Raw genomic sequence first — 15,297 nt, forward strand, 5'->3', positions numbered from 1 at the left:
TCCTCCCAGGTTCTATCCTAATCTTATATGCTGGCATCTGTTTACCTTCAGCCCCCACCTTTGGCCGTATTCAGAACCCGTGGTTTCGCCACCGGGCTTACCGTGTTTATTCTATCGCGATTTGGGCAAGTGGATCAAGGCAACATAAACCCTATTCCTTCCATATTAAGATCGAGACTGCCGTCCGTCTGAACCCCCCTTTGACAAACTGGCCGGGCACACCCTCAGCATGATATCCAAAGTTGCGCCCTCGACCCAACCGGATCTCCTGCCAGTATACCTCGCATGGGCAGATGCATGGCTGCTGGACTCAAATGGCCAGAACACCGAGCCGCCAAAGAGCCCGCTCGGGCTCGACGAACTGGCGAATCTTTTCAAGGAGGGTAATACCCACCGCTTGATGAGCCATAGCACGCTAATGCATGCCATTGCTTCCTTCCGAACCCATCTCGCCGCTGGAAGAGTGATATTTGGAGGCTCCAAACCTCCTTCATGCGGTGAAACAGACTTACTATCCGAGCAGTACAATCCTCAAACGGACTGCTCTTGCGACAAGCTGGACCCGCTGAAGAATGGCTCCGCGTGTGCCCCGTCTGCCCCGTCTGCCCCGCCAGGGAAGGCGGTTTGTGGAGCGCACCGCGGCATGTTGGAAGCCATGGGCCGCGTCCTAGATCGCCCGGACGAGTGGACCAGCGATCTCTTCACAGCAGACAAACTCACCGCCGCGGTGCACGAATTGATCGCAGCCAACACCGAGATCGAGTTTTCCACCGACACGTGCCAAGGCCATGACACCATCCACCTTATCCCCGAAATCAAGGCCCCGGACCGCAAGCCCAATCCCGGGGTGGACGGGAATAAACTCATGTTCCACCAGCTGTACCCAACCGCTGAGCAGATCAAGATGTGCACCGATGCGAAATACTACGGCGTCATCGCCTGCGGCGCCGGCAACTGCGACGAAGGGCTCGCGCGCGCCATCGCCGACTCCTGCAACGATATCCTGATCGGCGACTACTGCGAAGCCGCCGACGCCAAGGGTCTAAAACTGCTGCAGCAGACGGGCGCCGCCGCAATCTCCTTCCTGAAGCTTTGCACCCTGGCCGGCCGTGTTTCGGACTGGCAATTCGACAATCTAGCCGCCTACATGATCCAGTGCCGCGTGCTGGGCTTCTTCCGTGACCACCAGCGCCCACGGCTCCCCGCTGGGATCTACGGGAGTCGCATGACGGGGCTGGCCGTGCACCGGCACATCGACGTCGCGGCCTTTCACGGAGTGATGACTGCCTCCTCGCAACGGGCCAGCAACTCTCGGAGCGGGAGTTCATGAAGACAGTCGAAGCGTGTGTGTACATCAGCGACTTTGTCGATTTCCGCGGTGACACGATGCGCAAACAGCGCGAGAGTCCTGTCGTGCGCGGCATCCACGGGAACCTGTGCTCCTATCTGGATGGAATGGTCGTGCGCGCTCTAGACACAGCGATCGAGGTGCTCGAGACGAGCGCGGTCGGCGCCCTGGTCGTCATGGGGTACTGCAATTGGGCGGTGCTGGGGTCGCACCACAAGGTATTTGAGACGGTGCAGGGCGTCCGGCCGGTCAGCCGCTATTCCGCGTGCGAATATGAGGCGGAGGGCAATGGTGCCCGGTATGCACGATTGGTGCGCGCCCTCCAGCCGTTCGGGACGCTGGGCGGGGATGGTCCCCACGTCACCAAGAAACGCGTTGAGATGGAGAAGATGTACAGCGTGTGCAGGAAGCAGCCGGAATCAAGTGTGGCGTGGCTGGCGGATGCGACGAGAAGCTTGATGGAGCCGCGCGTGCTGCGCAAACTTGTGGACGTGGTGCATTTCGAGTGGGACGGGGATGTCGGTGCTGTCGATTACTGTCCATGACCTGTTGAGCCGTCTGTGATGTTTTTCTCCTTCTTACTTTTCTTTTTCTTCTCTTTTCTTTCCGCTTTTTTTGATTAGCATATATATCCCCCTTTTGGCGTCTATGAATGCGAGCGACCTACATTTACTTACGATCATGATTGGTAAATAAATCGATTGATTATTCAACTTCCAAAGATTAGTTCCTGATCTCTCTTTCGCAAAATCGGTATGATCTGTGATAGCTCCGAGTCTAGACTAGGTTATCTGTTGCTCTCAGTCATCCGCAATACCATGGGAACATTGCCTGAGTTGCTAGAACGCCGCCTTACTATATTGGAGAGAAGACTTAATGTTGGAATGTCTGCTTGAGTGACTGGGATTGAGAAGTAAAATTCCATTCATGTTGTTGCTCTTGATAGGCAAAATCCATGAGCATTTGAATTAAGCTTCGTGGACTGCTACTGCTTTAATAAAGAAAATCCAAAAAGAGATAGAATATTGTAATACGGCATTTTATGAGCCAATGGATGATGTTAGACGATGCTTTTGCAGCGGATCTCAGGGTCCTCTACCTAGCGAGAGAATACTAGGAGTTGGACTACACTACTGTTGAAACGCATCTATGTGAAAAATATTGGAATACAGTGGCACCTCAAAAGTATTTGAACCATAGTACTTTCGGCCCACACCGCCCCTTATATACCGCCTACCTATATCGCATACCGCCTACTTCACGTAAAGTCGCGCTATAATAAAACTAAGGAATAGTTGCTTGCTACAGCACAAAATGCGTGTCTACCAATCTATCTGAAACCATGCCACACTGTGTGAAGGTTGTTATTGAGGACGATGGGTGATATACAAAATATTAGCGAGAAATATTAAGGGGGTGGAAGTTTTAGACAGGCAGAAAATTATGTAATATAGTGGAGCTAAGTACTATGGTTTAAATACTTTTGAGGTGCCACTGTAGTTCCCTGGATAGATAAAATAATTCTAAGTGCCCAATGGCTGCGCAAGAATCACATTGGTTCCATATTTACTCCTTCTTGTCATCCTTCTTGATTGACTTCCACTGAAGGCCCAGGGCAGCTAGCAGACCAGCACTCACCAGAGCAAGTGCGATGTAGAATACGTCCCTGATAGCAGAATTATACGCCATTATAAGCTGCGGCTGATACTCCGCGGGCACCATGCCCTTCAGCCCGGTCGCTCCATTTTTGCTTGGCAATGGCTGGGTTGAAATTCGGAATGTTGTGTGTAAGACTGTTTGTCAGCTCGTCCAGGAACACATTCTGCGAGATCGATAGGAAGATGATGCCACCAAGCATCTGCACAAAGTTCAGCAACACCAAGGCTCCAGGGACGAGTGGCTTCTCAAGTACTGTTTGCAGGGCAAGAAAAGGAGGCTGGAATGCCATTCCAACACCGATGCCGTAGATGATCTGGTAAGCTATCCACCGTGCTGGAGGCGTATTGGTTTCAAATGTGCCCAGCAAGGCGGCTCCAACCACACTCAGCGTACTTCCAAGAAGTAATGCGGGGTTAAAATAACCAATCCTGGATGTGAATGTTCCACTGGCCAGCGCGAAGATGGACATACTGAGTGTGGTTGGTAGATACATCAAAGCCGAATGAAGGGTATCTGCTCCACGGACTACCTGAAAATAGACGGGGAGCTGCCAAGCCATTAGCACCCTGCCAGCAGGGAGGAGGTAGATTCTTTGCAATGGAACTTACGTAGTTGGTGAAGATCCACAAAGCGGCGAAATTGCAAAAGCCAACCACACAGCTGAAGGCGACATTCCGCCGTCGCAGGATTGGCAAGGAGATCATGCTGTTACTCCCACCAGTATGCTCCACCACCAAAAAAAGGAGGGCAAGCACACCGGTCATGGTGAGCAGGAGGATAATTCTCCAGTTCGACCACGCGTACGTCGTGCCGGCCCATTGCAGACCCAGGATCAAACAGATCGTCATGGGAAGCTCTGTAGCCAGTCCATACCAGTCCAGCCGCTTCAGCCTTTGACCGACGCTGAGTTGATCGTCGTTCGCATTTTGGCGCAGATGGCCTACACTGACGGAAACGCCTAACGCAACAGCGCTCCCCAGACCCACGATCGCCCAGAAATTGACCCTCCAACTGTCGGCATGAGCGATGGATCCGCTGATCAATGGGCCAAAGGCGAGCGCTGCGCATTCTACGGCGCCACAAATGCCAAAAATCATGGGTTGAAGCTTGAGCGGAACGGTGTGTGCAAGAATGCTGCGATACGAGTCAGCCTTGGGAGTTTCTGTGGGGATGGCAGACTTAGACTATTAGTCTGAGTACTAACATGTACATGCCAGAATTTATCCCTGCTGCTCCGAGGCCGCTTACTGCGCGGCCAAGAATAAAAGCGGTAGATGTTGGAGAGGCCGCCGTGAGGATAGAGCCAGCGACAAAAATGGCGAAGGAGATCACATAGAGCAACTTCATGGAGTAGAAAGTGTACAGGCGGCCCATAACCAAGATAGGCGCGCACAGAGTTAACAAGCTTGTTATGCATGGTTAGGGCAGATGTCCGAGGTTGAATCATTACACGCCTTTTGTGCAAGACTCACTATGTTGTTTGGTACCACCCAATATCTTGAAGAGCGTCAAAATAGTCGGTGAGAATCACCAGGAGGGTGCCAATGCAACTGCTGTCCTACAACCAGCCCGGTCAATACTGCCCATACTATTTGTCGGTTTGCCCTAACGTCGTTCATCCTATACGACCAAGCCACTTACAAATCCAATGGTGAAGTTACCAAGGAACAGGCAGGATAATAGAAAGAATAACCGGATGCCGTGGAGACCCGGAGGGTCGTTAGACCTTTGAGTAGCCGTTCTCTCCATTCTAGGCTCGACATCTTTCGCTGGATGTGCAACGGCATTCTCTTGCGTCGGCTTAGATTCTAGTCGGACGTGGCTATCGTCTGCCTCAGGCATTTCCGCCAATTCCATCGTCGTAGGTGGTCTCCGTAGTAAATTATCGACCGCAATAGAAGCACCCGGTCGCAAGGCCGGTATCACGCGACTCGTAAGAATATAACTTCTCCTGGGAAACGACCCCGACTGAAGAAACCCTTGACCGACTTCGCTGAGGCTATTGGGCTCGGGATTGAGCACTGCTGGCATCAGACGTGGTTCTCTCTGGGAGACATTGCTGGGGGAGATAATGGGCAATGATTTCTGCCTGGAGGGGGTGGCTGTTGGAACTATTGTAACGCTAATTAGTCCCGAGCCGGTCGCTGGTCGCCTAAAGATAACATTCCGAATCAGATGTACCTCTAGAATCTTTGCCTTCCAATCCCGAACCCTACCAACCTTGAAACACGCCTAGTCTGAGTTAGTCCCAATTAATCTCTGTCGGACTATATTTTTTTGACTAAAAGGATATAAGTCACTTTTATAATACCCAGATGTCTGTTGGAAAGTGATAGAATCTTCATTCTGGGTCGAGATAAGTGAAATCTGTTCTTCAGGCTTAGAGCTTCTTCTAAGCTCCTTGCCATTTCAAAGTTTGCGATCAACTCTAGAATGTGCTTATCAGTATTCTCATGGGCCAAGCCTACATTTTCGGTTCTCTGCTTGATAATAGATAACTATGACCAGAAGAAGGGCACCTGGGATTATGGAATGATTATGGAAGTGGCGCTCTCTTCAACACCGCTCGTAACGCCCTCAACTGCAAGTAATCTGCCATTCCATTTGTGTCCACATCAAAGACAAATTGATCAAGACCAATGTTCCCGTATCTGAACAAGTTCACAGTCCCCCAAGCATCGCTGCTACAGAGAGCAGTGAATCCAATTTCGCTGTCATTATCTAGCCCGTTGGGTTGAAGACGGAAATCGACCGCTTGGCCTGTTTCTGAGAAAGGTCTGCCAAGCTCCCGGAGGATATCAGTCCCGTTGTAAACCCATTTCGTAAGCCTGATGAGGGGGATGAGAGTCTGCTTCAAGCACAATGGCGTGAGGCACATCATCGGTAGATGTATAAAGACCAGCAAAACGCTGCGTTGCTCTTCCTTGGCTATGTTTTCGAGAGCAGGCAATAGTACTTTAACTATCCCATTGTCGACGCCTGATATCACTTGAAGACCAGCTTGTCGTTTTAAAGGTATGGCATCAGATGCTGTCAGGATGCTAAAACCAAGGTCATATTCAGGGATAAGCGCTATTTTGCTGCTGTAAACATTCCCTGATAATTGTCAGTCATTGGAACTACCTTGAAAAGATCCAGATTCGAAGCGGTCGTCTCACAGTCACCATCTTTTGTGTACATATCCACAACCCTTTCTCCCACTTGGACACGCTCGATCTCCCAAGGCATCCCCACAGCTTTTGATATATCAGCTAAATGTGACTTTGGCTTTAGCCACCTCCGAGTTTGCGCTTTGGAGATGAAATCACTTCTCAAAATGGACTTGCCAAGCGCTGAGATGTCTTTCAAGCTCATGTAGTTCGCACCGGCACTATGAGCGAGCTGTCAGTATACATGTCTATATTCCCTAACATGCACTTGCAACCCACGGGGAGAAAGCACCAAATTCATTAGACCATCCGCACTGTGATGGGTCTCCCGGTACCACGCCGTATAACCACTGGGTTGCAGAAGGAACACTATAGCTACTTCTGTGAAGAGCCAAAGGTTCGAGAATACTTCTGTTGAAGAGTCTCTCGAATGGTTCTTGCTTCATTCGTTCAAGCGCCAATGCAAAAAGCACGAATCCGTTATTGCAGTAAGCAGGCGTATAACTAGGAGGAAAAGCGGCCGGTGCGTTTGCCACCCCCCCATATAAGATCAGTTTGATCACAGGTTGCATATGCCCGCTACTGTCTAGATACCCACAAATAGGCTTGTCAGAAGGGATCAAGGGCGGCAAAAGTGGTGGTTGTAATCGTGGGTATCCTGCTACCATTTCATAGTCATGCACGCTGAAATCATTCAGTCCATAGTCCCTAGATATCCCAGAAAGATGGCTTGCCAACTCTCCCAAAGTTATCTCTTCCCAATTAGGACCCAGGTGAACATGCCCTCCCATTTCAAGTAACTCGGGAACGTAGTCCGTGATAGGCTCGTTTAGGTGACGATCACCGGCTTGTATAAGGAATGTGTATACAGTCAACAGCTTGGAAATGCTGCCAATTCTATATATGGAATCGCCGTTGATCTCATTGATGCCGAACGAAGCTTTTGCCACAGTCTCAGATGTGTGATGACGCTCGTAGAGCAGAGCGGGGTCTGAAGCCGAGAATACTGAGACCGAGAAGCTTGTGTTCTGATTCGCACCTGAATCAGAGAGATGTGTACTTAGAAGAGCATCAAAAGATTTGATTGCGACCCGGAACTTAGCATCGGACGCAACGTTCGTAGGCGGTGGGAATGCTCGACCGAGTAAGGGAGAGGTGGCAGATAGTATCATCGTCGACGTGGTAGCCATCGTCAGGACTGATTGTAAGGTGTTTATCATGGTTTGGGTCAGAATCCAACGCAACAAGTCACAGTAGTTTTTGATATCACTTCTTCAGCTGCCACGAATCAGTTCTCGAAAATAGAAAACTTAGGAATAAGCTAATCGAGTTCGGTGCACTGGTCTGTCGTGTTCATTTCCGCAGAACTGTTACCGTGCTCGATCACCTGACGCCTGCCCCCGCCTGACGCCCGGAAAGCAAGATTTTGGCAGTAATAACATCATGTTTAATAGCCTGTATCTCAATCACTATGGCTCCGTTTGACAAAGCACTTGAAGAACGGAGATCCTTGGAATCTAGAGAGAAGCTTAATTATACCAAAATTGCCAAAAAATAATGGTGTTAACCACTCAGCACTGTCACGGCATTTTCATGTGAGTTCAACAGCTGAAAGAGGACCAATATGAAAACCAGTGAGTTCTCAACAACCAGCAAGCCAAAGAGCTCATTACCTATATAGATAAGCCTGTAGAAGAAGATTTATTTCCCTCATATGAGATGCTAAGGAATTTCACTGCAGAAATTACTGGAACCAGGCCTGGAAAGCACTAGCCTACTAGATTTATCATGCAGCATAGCAATTAGCTTGCTTCTCAATACAACACCAGCATAGACTCTGTCAAGGTTCTCACAAGCAGGCTAACTAAGCATATAATTTTGCTCTATCCCTCAAGCTTCTTCATCGAAAAATGATTAAATAGATCTACAGGTTGAGAATCTCTATAATATGGATGAGAAGGCGTTCTGGTTATTATTCTTGCCAATAGCAAGAGGATCTACTCAAAGCAAAAATATAACAAGGATAGCATGAAACAGCACTTAAAAGATAGGAATATCTAAGGGGGGCATTAGGCTTGATGGAAAGGTGCACGCTGATTACAGTGACAGCATTAACGACGAGATCAGGCCTTTCTCGAAGCCTTGTTAGGTCTGACAACGTCCTCAGCTTAGGATTTTAAGCCAATAAGGCACTGTGCTTGGGTCTGGTCCTTCTCCGGAGTCTTGAAGACGCTGCCCCAATGTCATTTTTGGCTTAGAAGATTATTTTTCCCCACCAAAATCACTGTTTGCGCCATCAATACACACATTCCTTTCGTCCAACAGAGATGGCAGGGAGTCTCCATAGTAGCAGGCATGACGGAAATATATGGAACGGAAATGTGCCTCTTATAGACCCTTTCATCCCGTTTCAAGGAGGTTCCCGATGTAGAATTTCAAGATGTCAGATACCTGATTGAAAGAATCAGTCTACGGGCCTTTCACAGGAATGCTTGATTTTATTATGTTGGATAAGTATAGAAGACTCGATATCTCTCAATGAGATTGGAGGGATTACTGTTTGATGATGTCGGATCCTGACAAAGACATTCCTATTTTAAGGAATACACAAATAATGAATGAGCACCCCACCAAAACATCGTCCACATAAGTTTTCTTATTATTGGTCTTTCTCCGTTAAGACATATTACTTAAAGCCTCCTAAGTCCATGTCAGTAAGAGGGGCCCAGAACGAATTTCACGACCAAAATGTTACTTTGGCAGATAGCAGTCATTGTCGGCTGCCTCGGAGCTACACTGCTGCCTATCTTGCCTTCTCCTTCTACTCTCTTCCAAAGGAGGACACGTCTGAATGCGCAGACAACATTCTTCGGCTTCAACAACTGCTCTTTAGAGCAAGGTGCAACGATCGTGCAAGCCCATCGAGACGCTCTTCTTTTAGCAAACTCAGCATTAGAAAAGGATAGCGAGCTGCTTCCGGCTGATTCACGCTATCTTGATTTCAGTTCGGCGGCTGCTATCGACTATTGGGGCCCGCCAGAGCATAACGTTCAATGGCGACAGCGAGTATTTGACACATATATCCGGGCAACACGAACCTATCGTGGACTGGGATGGAGTGACTGGTGGAGTAATAGATATGTCCAGATATCCTGTGGCGGCCTAGAGGGAGCCTGCGAAAGCTCCATTGCGTATACAATGATTGAGAATGATCCTTATCCATCCATCACTTACTGTGAGAGGTTTTTTACTGACGTCAAGTCCTACGATGCAGCAGTCAGAAGAATCAGGAATTCAGATTGGAGCTTGACCAAAAACGTTCTCAATATGGTCTGTCAAGGTAATCCTCTCATCCCACAAAAATTTTGCTTGCGTCTAAGAGAAGTCTGGTGTCATAGCATCGGTGGCTTTCCATGAATGGCTTCATATCGGCTACGCTTCGTCTGAAATCTGCCAGGGCGGCTGTAAGTATTCTTTTCCGCATATTTTATCTCAGCGACTTTGGAATATTCCCCTTCATATTCGACAGTGGTTTTCCAAGGGGTTTTCCATTCTCGCCTATCAATTTTATCAATTAGCTATCAGGCGCGCTTCCAAACCTTTTGGTCTGAGAACACGAATTCCAGACGCAAGTGAAACGGACACCTCTGGCAGGTGATATTAAGGCCATTTTCCTAGCAAGGACACGCTTCTTTCTAAGGAACATAATGGTTCGGTCTGTGCAGAAACTTTTTTTTTTTTTAAATAAACCTGAAGGGTTTTATTGCAAAGAATTTATGCAAAGAAGAAGTGGCAGTGGCAGATATCATCTTACACAGACCTTGCTGTTAAGTGAGTTCAAAAGGACGCTAACTATCGGTTACAGGTGAGGATACGCCACAGCCTATTGGTCAGGTCGCCACCAGAACATATGGAGCAGGCGCGGCGAAGCTACTAGCCCTCAGAAGCACCAAATGGGTACCGTACACAGTTGAAAATTACGTTTACTTTGCCTTGGCAAGACACATGACCCAAATGTTCGGAAGGTACCCCCCCTTTCCGCTTGCATGGGACCCTGATAAAACGCCTCAGAAGAACCAGGAGCAGGATAGGAAACAACCTGGATACACCCCACCTCCCGTTGAACTTGAGCTAGAAAAACCCTCAAATTCTACTGAAACAGCTAACGTTCCCACTGCAAAATATCCACTCTCAGCGTATCCGAGCCGGTATAGACCTGTGTTGACCGCCAGACATCCGTATACAAGTGAGCTTCTAAGATTTTCCGAGCCCAAGAAACGGCATACTCCACGCAATGTCTCTATACCAAATACTAACGACATTGTTTGCAACACAAACAACACCTCTCCTTTGATAGAGCATTGTGTAAATGCATTCGCAGTGCTGTACTCGAATCCGAATGAGCCCGCCCGAAAAGGCAAAAAGGGTGTCTGGAGTTGGCAGGCCGTAAGTTTAGAATTTTCTTTCACAATTTTTTATGCACTTCTCTTGGATACATATTAATTTTGACATGCTATTTCTAGTATAAAAAGAGCTGTGCTTTGGCTATCAAATATACTGGGGATTGGTCTAAATGTGAGGCCAGCTTAGGCGATATCCGTGAACATGCGAGTATGGTATTTGAAGCATGTCAAGATGGAGGTCAAGGCAGAGTCAGCGGTCAAGTTCCTTTCAATCGTGCTGACTGTCCTGCAACAATCTCCATAGTTCACACCTTAGGTAGAAGGCCACCGGGCGAAGGAGCCTCCATGCTCCCAAGCTTTTCTTGGAGTTACTTTTAAATTTGCGAGCAAGATCTCTGTTATTCTAAACCCTTTAAGTACAATATGCCGTAGCTTCAGGCCCTCCTAGCTTACTCTATGTGATGGAAGCAGCAGGATGTTACTTTGAGAAAAAGATTGCACGTATTGATTTTGGCCATCCCCTAGACTCGTAGCTCAACTTCCATGCACTTTGATCACAACTTTACCACGCGCACGTTTCGTCACGATACGTTCGTAAGCGTGCACGGCATCCTCCATATCAAATATAGAATCAACAGGAATGGTGATTTTGTCCTCCTCAAGCAGGCGCACCAGATAGATTGCATCTTCTCTGTTTGGCAGCGCACTGAACATGATATACTTGCGGGACACTCCCCCAGCAATGTGGGTAGCCATGGATTGAGTAAGAAGTTGCAAAATGGTATCCAGAGACTTTCAAGTACCCCAACATTTACCAGGGCCCCGGTGTCTTTGAGGTACATTGGCGAGTTGGCAAAAAGTGCTTGCGTCCCAACGCAGTCCAGCACGTAGTCGAACGGCTTGTCGCCATACTGTTGGGCTAGATAGGCCGGTAGCGAGTCATGCGCGCGGTAGTCAATAAACTACGCATTTTCAGCCATCAATTCTCTACTGGATGCGAAATGTAAGCAAGCTTCACTTACATCATCCACACCAAAGCTTCGAACCAGTGCCTCGTTGCCGCCGCTGGCCACCCCAACCACCCTGGCACCACGCAGCTTGCACAGCTGCACCAGCACCGCACCCACTGACCCGCTAGCTCCATTCACCAGCACCGTATGTCCCTCGCGGACACCTACTGCTCGGATCATCTTCAAGGCCGTACTGCCGCACCCATTAATGCCCGAGGCGGGCGCTAAATCCACAGAGGGATCGATACGTGCGAGCTGGCTGCCGGATATTCGCACATACTCCGCCAACACGCCATGACCCAAAAGCAAGTCCCGAGGGACTTTCGTAAAACCGACAACATGGGTCCCTGGATCTCTCAACTCTGCTGGCGCCCCCGCGCCAGCGGCGACCACTTCCCCAGCAAGTTCGATCTCCGGCACCCACGGCCCAGTGAAGGGTAAGCCGGGTATTACGTCCATGAACATCTGACTGTTGCTCTGGAGGGCCACATGCGATACACGGATCAGGACATCTTCGGACGACCCAGTAGGTATGCCAGGCGTGGGAAGGCCGGTTGTTAGCTCGAGCACTTTGCGCGCAGGTCCCCGCTGCGAACGTGTCCAGGCGCGCATTGTCAGCGGGGCGAGCAACCCTTCAGACAGAGGCATTTCGAGTGATGTAGATAACTGCGTAGTCAGAGCCGATCAGAGAGATATTGAGAAATAGGTTGAAAGTAATAGTTGTTCACAAGTGTTGGGCGGCACGGAGTGTTTATTGTCCCGAGATACGAGGGGGAGATCAGCAAGACCGACCCCGTCCAGTGGCGCAGGCCGCTTGACCGTCCATTCGCATATTAGCAGGCAACTTATCGTGTGGTTATGGGACTATTAAACTAAGAACCGATTTTGGGGATGGCAGTAGCCGCCGCCCCGCTTTTCCAGTTTATTTTATGCGCGCCTATCCCTAGTCTCATCGTTTCAACCGGGTTTCCTCGAAAACTTCACTGCGATTACACGGTTTGACCCCATACCCTTGATTCACGTTGCATGAAGAATGCAGTCAGACGAGCCCGAAGACCTACTGCCGTCGGCACTGGATGACGCAGAAGCTGAAAGACAAACCGCAGCAGCTGGTGTCATGGCGTTTAGCCTAGGAGACAAACTCAATTCTGGTCGCTACTATCCATTCCGCAAAATCGGAGCAGGTCAGTTCTCGACAGTATGGCTGGCGTAGGACCTGAAAGGAAAGTCGATATGTGGCTATCAAGGCCGGGTTCACTTGGCTCGTAAAGCCTCAAATGCATGAAATATCTATTATGACATTGCTCCGAGAAGACCCCATCCCCGATCATCCTGGAAAACGTCATGTTGTGGAGCTCCTGGACAGTTTTGTTCATGAAGGCCCCAACGAATCACACGTCTGCCTTGTCACTGAGCCACTTGGGCGGCAAGTTGAAACGGTACTTTCTGGCCTCTACTTGGATAATCCAGCACCTCATTCACTCTGTCGCATATTGTCCATCCAGGCACTACAGGCTCTTGACTATCTTCATCAAAAGAATATCATGCATGGCGACGTTCACACTGGAAACCTGGTCTTTCGCTTAACATACGACATAGACAATGACACCGAGACAGACATCAAGGCCAAAAACACGCGAGGAAACGAGCTCAATGATCCTGATGATCCTTCCACCCTTGATGACAGAACCAGTATCACGACAGGGGATACCGACGCAAACGTTGTCTTAGTCGACCTTGGTGCTTCCAGCATTCTCGCAGACTCTCCAAGTAACAGCTATGCCTACCCTATCCCATACCGCGCACCTGAAGTGGTAATGGACACTGGGTCAGTTACAAGCAAAGCGGATATATGGGCTCTCGGCTGTGTTATTTGGCGGATCATTACAGGTATCCCTCTCTTTGCGCCGGAGGGATGGGGCGATATGGACGCTACGAACGTCGAGCAGATTGTAATGTTTGTTGAGCGTTTGGGCCCTGTTCCTGAGACTCTACGGGAAGCATGGCTCGACTCAGACAATCACCTAACCCCTGATGGTCATCTGAAGAACCCGTTCCTGAAGAAGAAAGGGAGCTCCCGATTGCAAAAGAAATCTTGGAGTATAAGCCTGAAGGTATGGGGGAGGACGAGGTTTCAGCATTTGTTGAATTTTTGGGGCTTATATTTTGCTTCGACCCGTGTGAGCGGAGATCTACGCAGGAACTTCTTCGGCATCGATGGATTACGGATTGGCCATAGGATTGGCCTCGGAGCTGTCATACTGCTATCGCTTGATACATAAGCGATATCCACGAGTCTGGGGCTTACTGAGGATATGTGGAATTAGACAAATGTTGATGAAAACGATTTCAATAATCTACATGGGAAAGTAGAAGCAAGAAATGCAGCCAACATTGCAAAATAATCTTTTCCTTCCAAGCCACATTGATACTTGGTAGGACAAGTACCCGGTATATTTTGAACTTTGTTTGACACGTATAATCAAGACCTCTTGGGCTGGCCTTTATAATGATCCGATACTAATATTGCCGATCTATGAGGAGGTCTAGTTGCGGTACTGCTTTCATCGGAGTCAACCCTTTGAAGTCTAGTTTCCTAAGTTACGATTTGAAGATAGTCATTGGCTCTGAACTTGCGGGTGTAAAATGCGATATAATGAGTGGTAATTTGCAGTAAACGTTAGGCTGTTTTCTGGCTGGATCAGCGATTTGCCGTAAATCAGGACTTGGCGTATAATAGGACCACCAAGTCGAGATGGGTTTCGCTAGTGATGTGTCCCTTTCATCAAATTCTCGTCGACTTCTGAGATTCCTAAACATTATGGTGTCCATGGACTACCAGGTTTGATCTACGACGCCGCAATGGCCCCATTATTCAGTCATGCCCAATTGTGTTCCAAGAACGCGGGGTAATCAAGCGGTACTAGTTGACTAGTGGCAGCAAGTACACTTTGGAGCCCCGCAAACCTAAGTACTAGGAAAGTTAATCGTTCAGGTTTAGGCTCTCTAATTAGGATAGCTTTCCATTGATTTGACAAATTCGTTTTGATTTATCAATAGAAAATGGGTTGTGCCTACTGGTTAATCCTTGCACTTCTTATTTTTCATCATACTAGTAATGCATCTCGCTAAAAGAGCCCTAATTTCCTTAGCATCCAAAATAAGAATGGTCTAGTCAGTCCCCCAGTGCGGGGTTTACTGGGCCCAAGCGCTACCAGAAGTACATGGGTGAGATCATCCCCTGTCGATGTGACGGTAGCCTAAGTACGAGTTGATTGATGATAGGTGGGCGGATGTTTCGCCTAGTCTCAAAGTAGATGGACCAGCCAATAAGTACTCTTTGGAAATAGGGGGGCTGCGTAAAACATGTGATGCAGCGTAAATTGGGAGGTGAGGCCATCCAGGACGTGTACTTATCCCTTGGTTCCTTCCGAATATTGGAATGATTCGCAGGCTACAAGCAGGCCTTGGTTAATCGATAAATTCCTGTATTTCCGCAATTTTTCCATATGAAAGCTTTACTCTCGAACAAGTTCCAAGGTTGACTTTGTGGCTTAGGAATATCGCGGGATGGTCTATCCCAAATTGATTTCCGTAGGACACAGAGGGTATCCAAAAGCGCCCATTTACCGTAAGGGTAATATGCCGCCCCTGGGTCAAAAACCGACTTACATGAGTTAGCTTTGGAGGGTGGCTGCACTCTTTATCACCGTCATAACTGCACTCAT

The 15,297-nt window shown here is 48.6% G+C and overlaps 7 protein-coding genes across 7 annotated transcripts; 3 read left to right on the forward strand and 4 right to left on the reverse strand.

Annotated features, from left to right (window-relative positions):
* Positions 1 to 667: 667 nt before the first annotated feature.
* Positions 668 to 1,355, reverse strand: N7468_005785 (uncharacterized protein; the record flags this gene model as incomplete). The annotated part of the gene is made up of 3 exons (XM_058475081.1): positions 668 to 1,042; positions 1,148 to 1,266; positions 1,310 to 1,355. The coding sequence occupies 3 exons, from the start codon at positions 1,353 to 1,355 to the stop codon at positions 668 to 670; spliced, it is 540 nt and encodes a 179-aa protein (XP_058330821.1).
* Positions 1,356 to 1,386: 31 nt separating this feature from the next.
* Positions 1,387 to 1,893, forward strand: N7468_005786 (uncharacterized protein; the record flags this gene model as incomplete). The annotated part of the gene is made up of 1 exon (XM_058475082.1): positions 1,387 to 1,893. The coding sequence occupies one exon, from the start codon at positions 1,387 to 1,389 to the stop codon at positions 1,891 to 1,893; it is 507 nt and encodes a 168-aa protein (XP_058330822.1).
* A 1,133-nt stretch (positions 1,894 to 3,026) lies between these two features.
* On the reverse strand, positions 3,027 to 4,849 carry N7468_005787 (uncharacterized protein; the record flags this gene model as incomplete). The annotated part of the gene is made up of 5 exons (XM_058475083.1): positions 3,027 to 3,554; positions 3,616 to 4,185; positions 4,256 to 4,412; positions 4,495 to 4,565; positions 4,649 to 4,849. 5 exons carry the CDS (start codon positions 4,847 to 4,849, stop codon positions 3,027 to 3,029), a joined length of 1,527 nt encoding a protein of 508 aa, XP_058330823.1.
* Positions 4,850 to 6,413: 1,564 nt separating this feature from the next.
* N7468_005788 (serine hydrolase domain-containing protein) lies at positions 6,414 to 7,346 on the reverse strand (the record flags this gene model as incomplete). Its single annotated transcript, XM_058475084.1, has 1 exon — positions 6,414 to 7,346. The coding sequence occupies one exon, from the start codon at positions 7,344 to 7,346 to the stop codon at positions 6,414 to 6,416; it is 933 nt and encodes a 310-aa protein (XP_058330824.1).
* Positions 7,347 to 8,904: 1,558 nt separating this feature from the next.
* On the forward strand, positions 8,905 to 10,863 carry N7468_005789 (uncharacterized protein; the record flags this gene model as incomplete). Its single annotated transcript, XM_058475085.1, has 4 exons — positions 8,905 to 9,496; positions 9,555 to 9,620; positions 10,022 to 10,602; positions 10,747 to 10,863. 4 exons carry the CDS (start codon positions 8,905 to 8,907, stop codon positions 10,861 to 10,863), a joined length of 1,356 nt encoding a protein of 451 aa, XP_058330825.1.
* Positions 10,864 to 11,093: 230 nt separating this feature from the next.
* Positions 11,094 to 12,217, reverse strand: N7468_005790 (NAD(P)-dependent alcohol dehydrogenase; the record flags this gene model as incomplete). The annotated part of the gene is made up of 3 exons (XM_058475086.1): positions 11,094 to 11,351; positions 11,375 to 11,521; positions 11,582 to 12,217. The coding sequence occupies 3 exons, from the start codon at positions 12,215 to 12,217 to the stop codon at positions 11,094 to 11,096; spliced, it is 1,041 nt and encodes a 346-aa protein (XP_058330826.1).
* A 647-nt stretch (positions 12,218 to 12,864) lies between these two features.
* On the forward strand, positions 12,865 to 13,851 carry N7468_005791 (uncharacterized protein; the record flags this gene model as incomplete). The annotated part of the gene is made up of 1 exon (XM_058475087.1): positions 12,865 to 13,851. One exon carries the CDS (start codon positions 12,865 to 12,867, stop codon positions 13,849 to 13,851), a length of 987 nt encoding a protein of 328 aa, XP_058330827.1.
* Positions 13,852 to 15,297: the final 1,446 nt, after the last annotated feature.

Source organism: Penicillium chermesinum, assembly GCF_028974085.1.
Source record: "Penicillium chermesinum strain IBT 19713 chromosome Unknown utg000004l:1.0-3345178.0:1.0-3348027.0, whole genome shotgun sequence".
NCBI classification, from domain to species: Eukaryota; Fungi; Ascomycota; class Eurotiomycetes; order Eurotiales; family Aspergillaceae; genus Penicillium; species Penicillium chermesinum.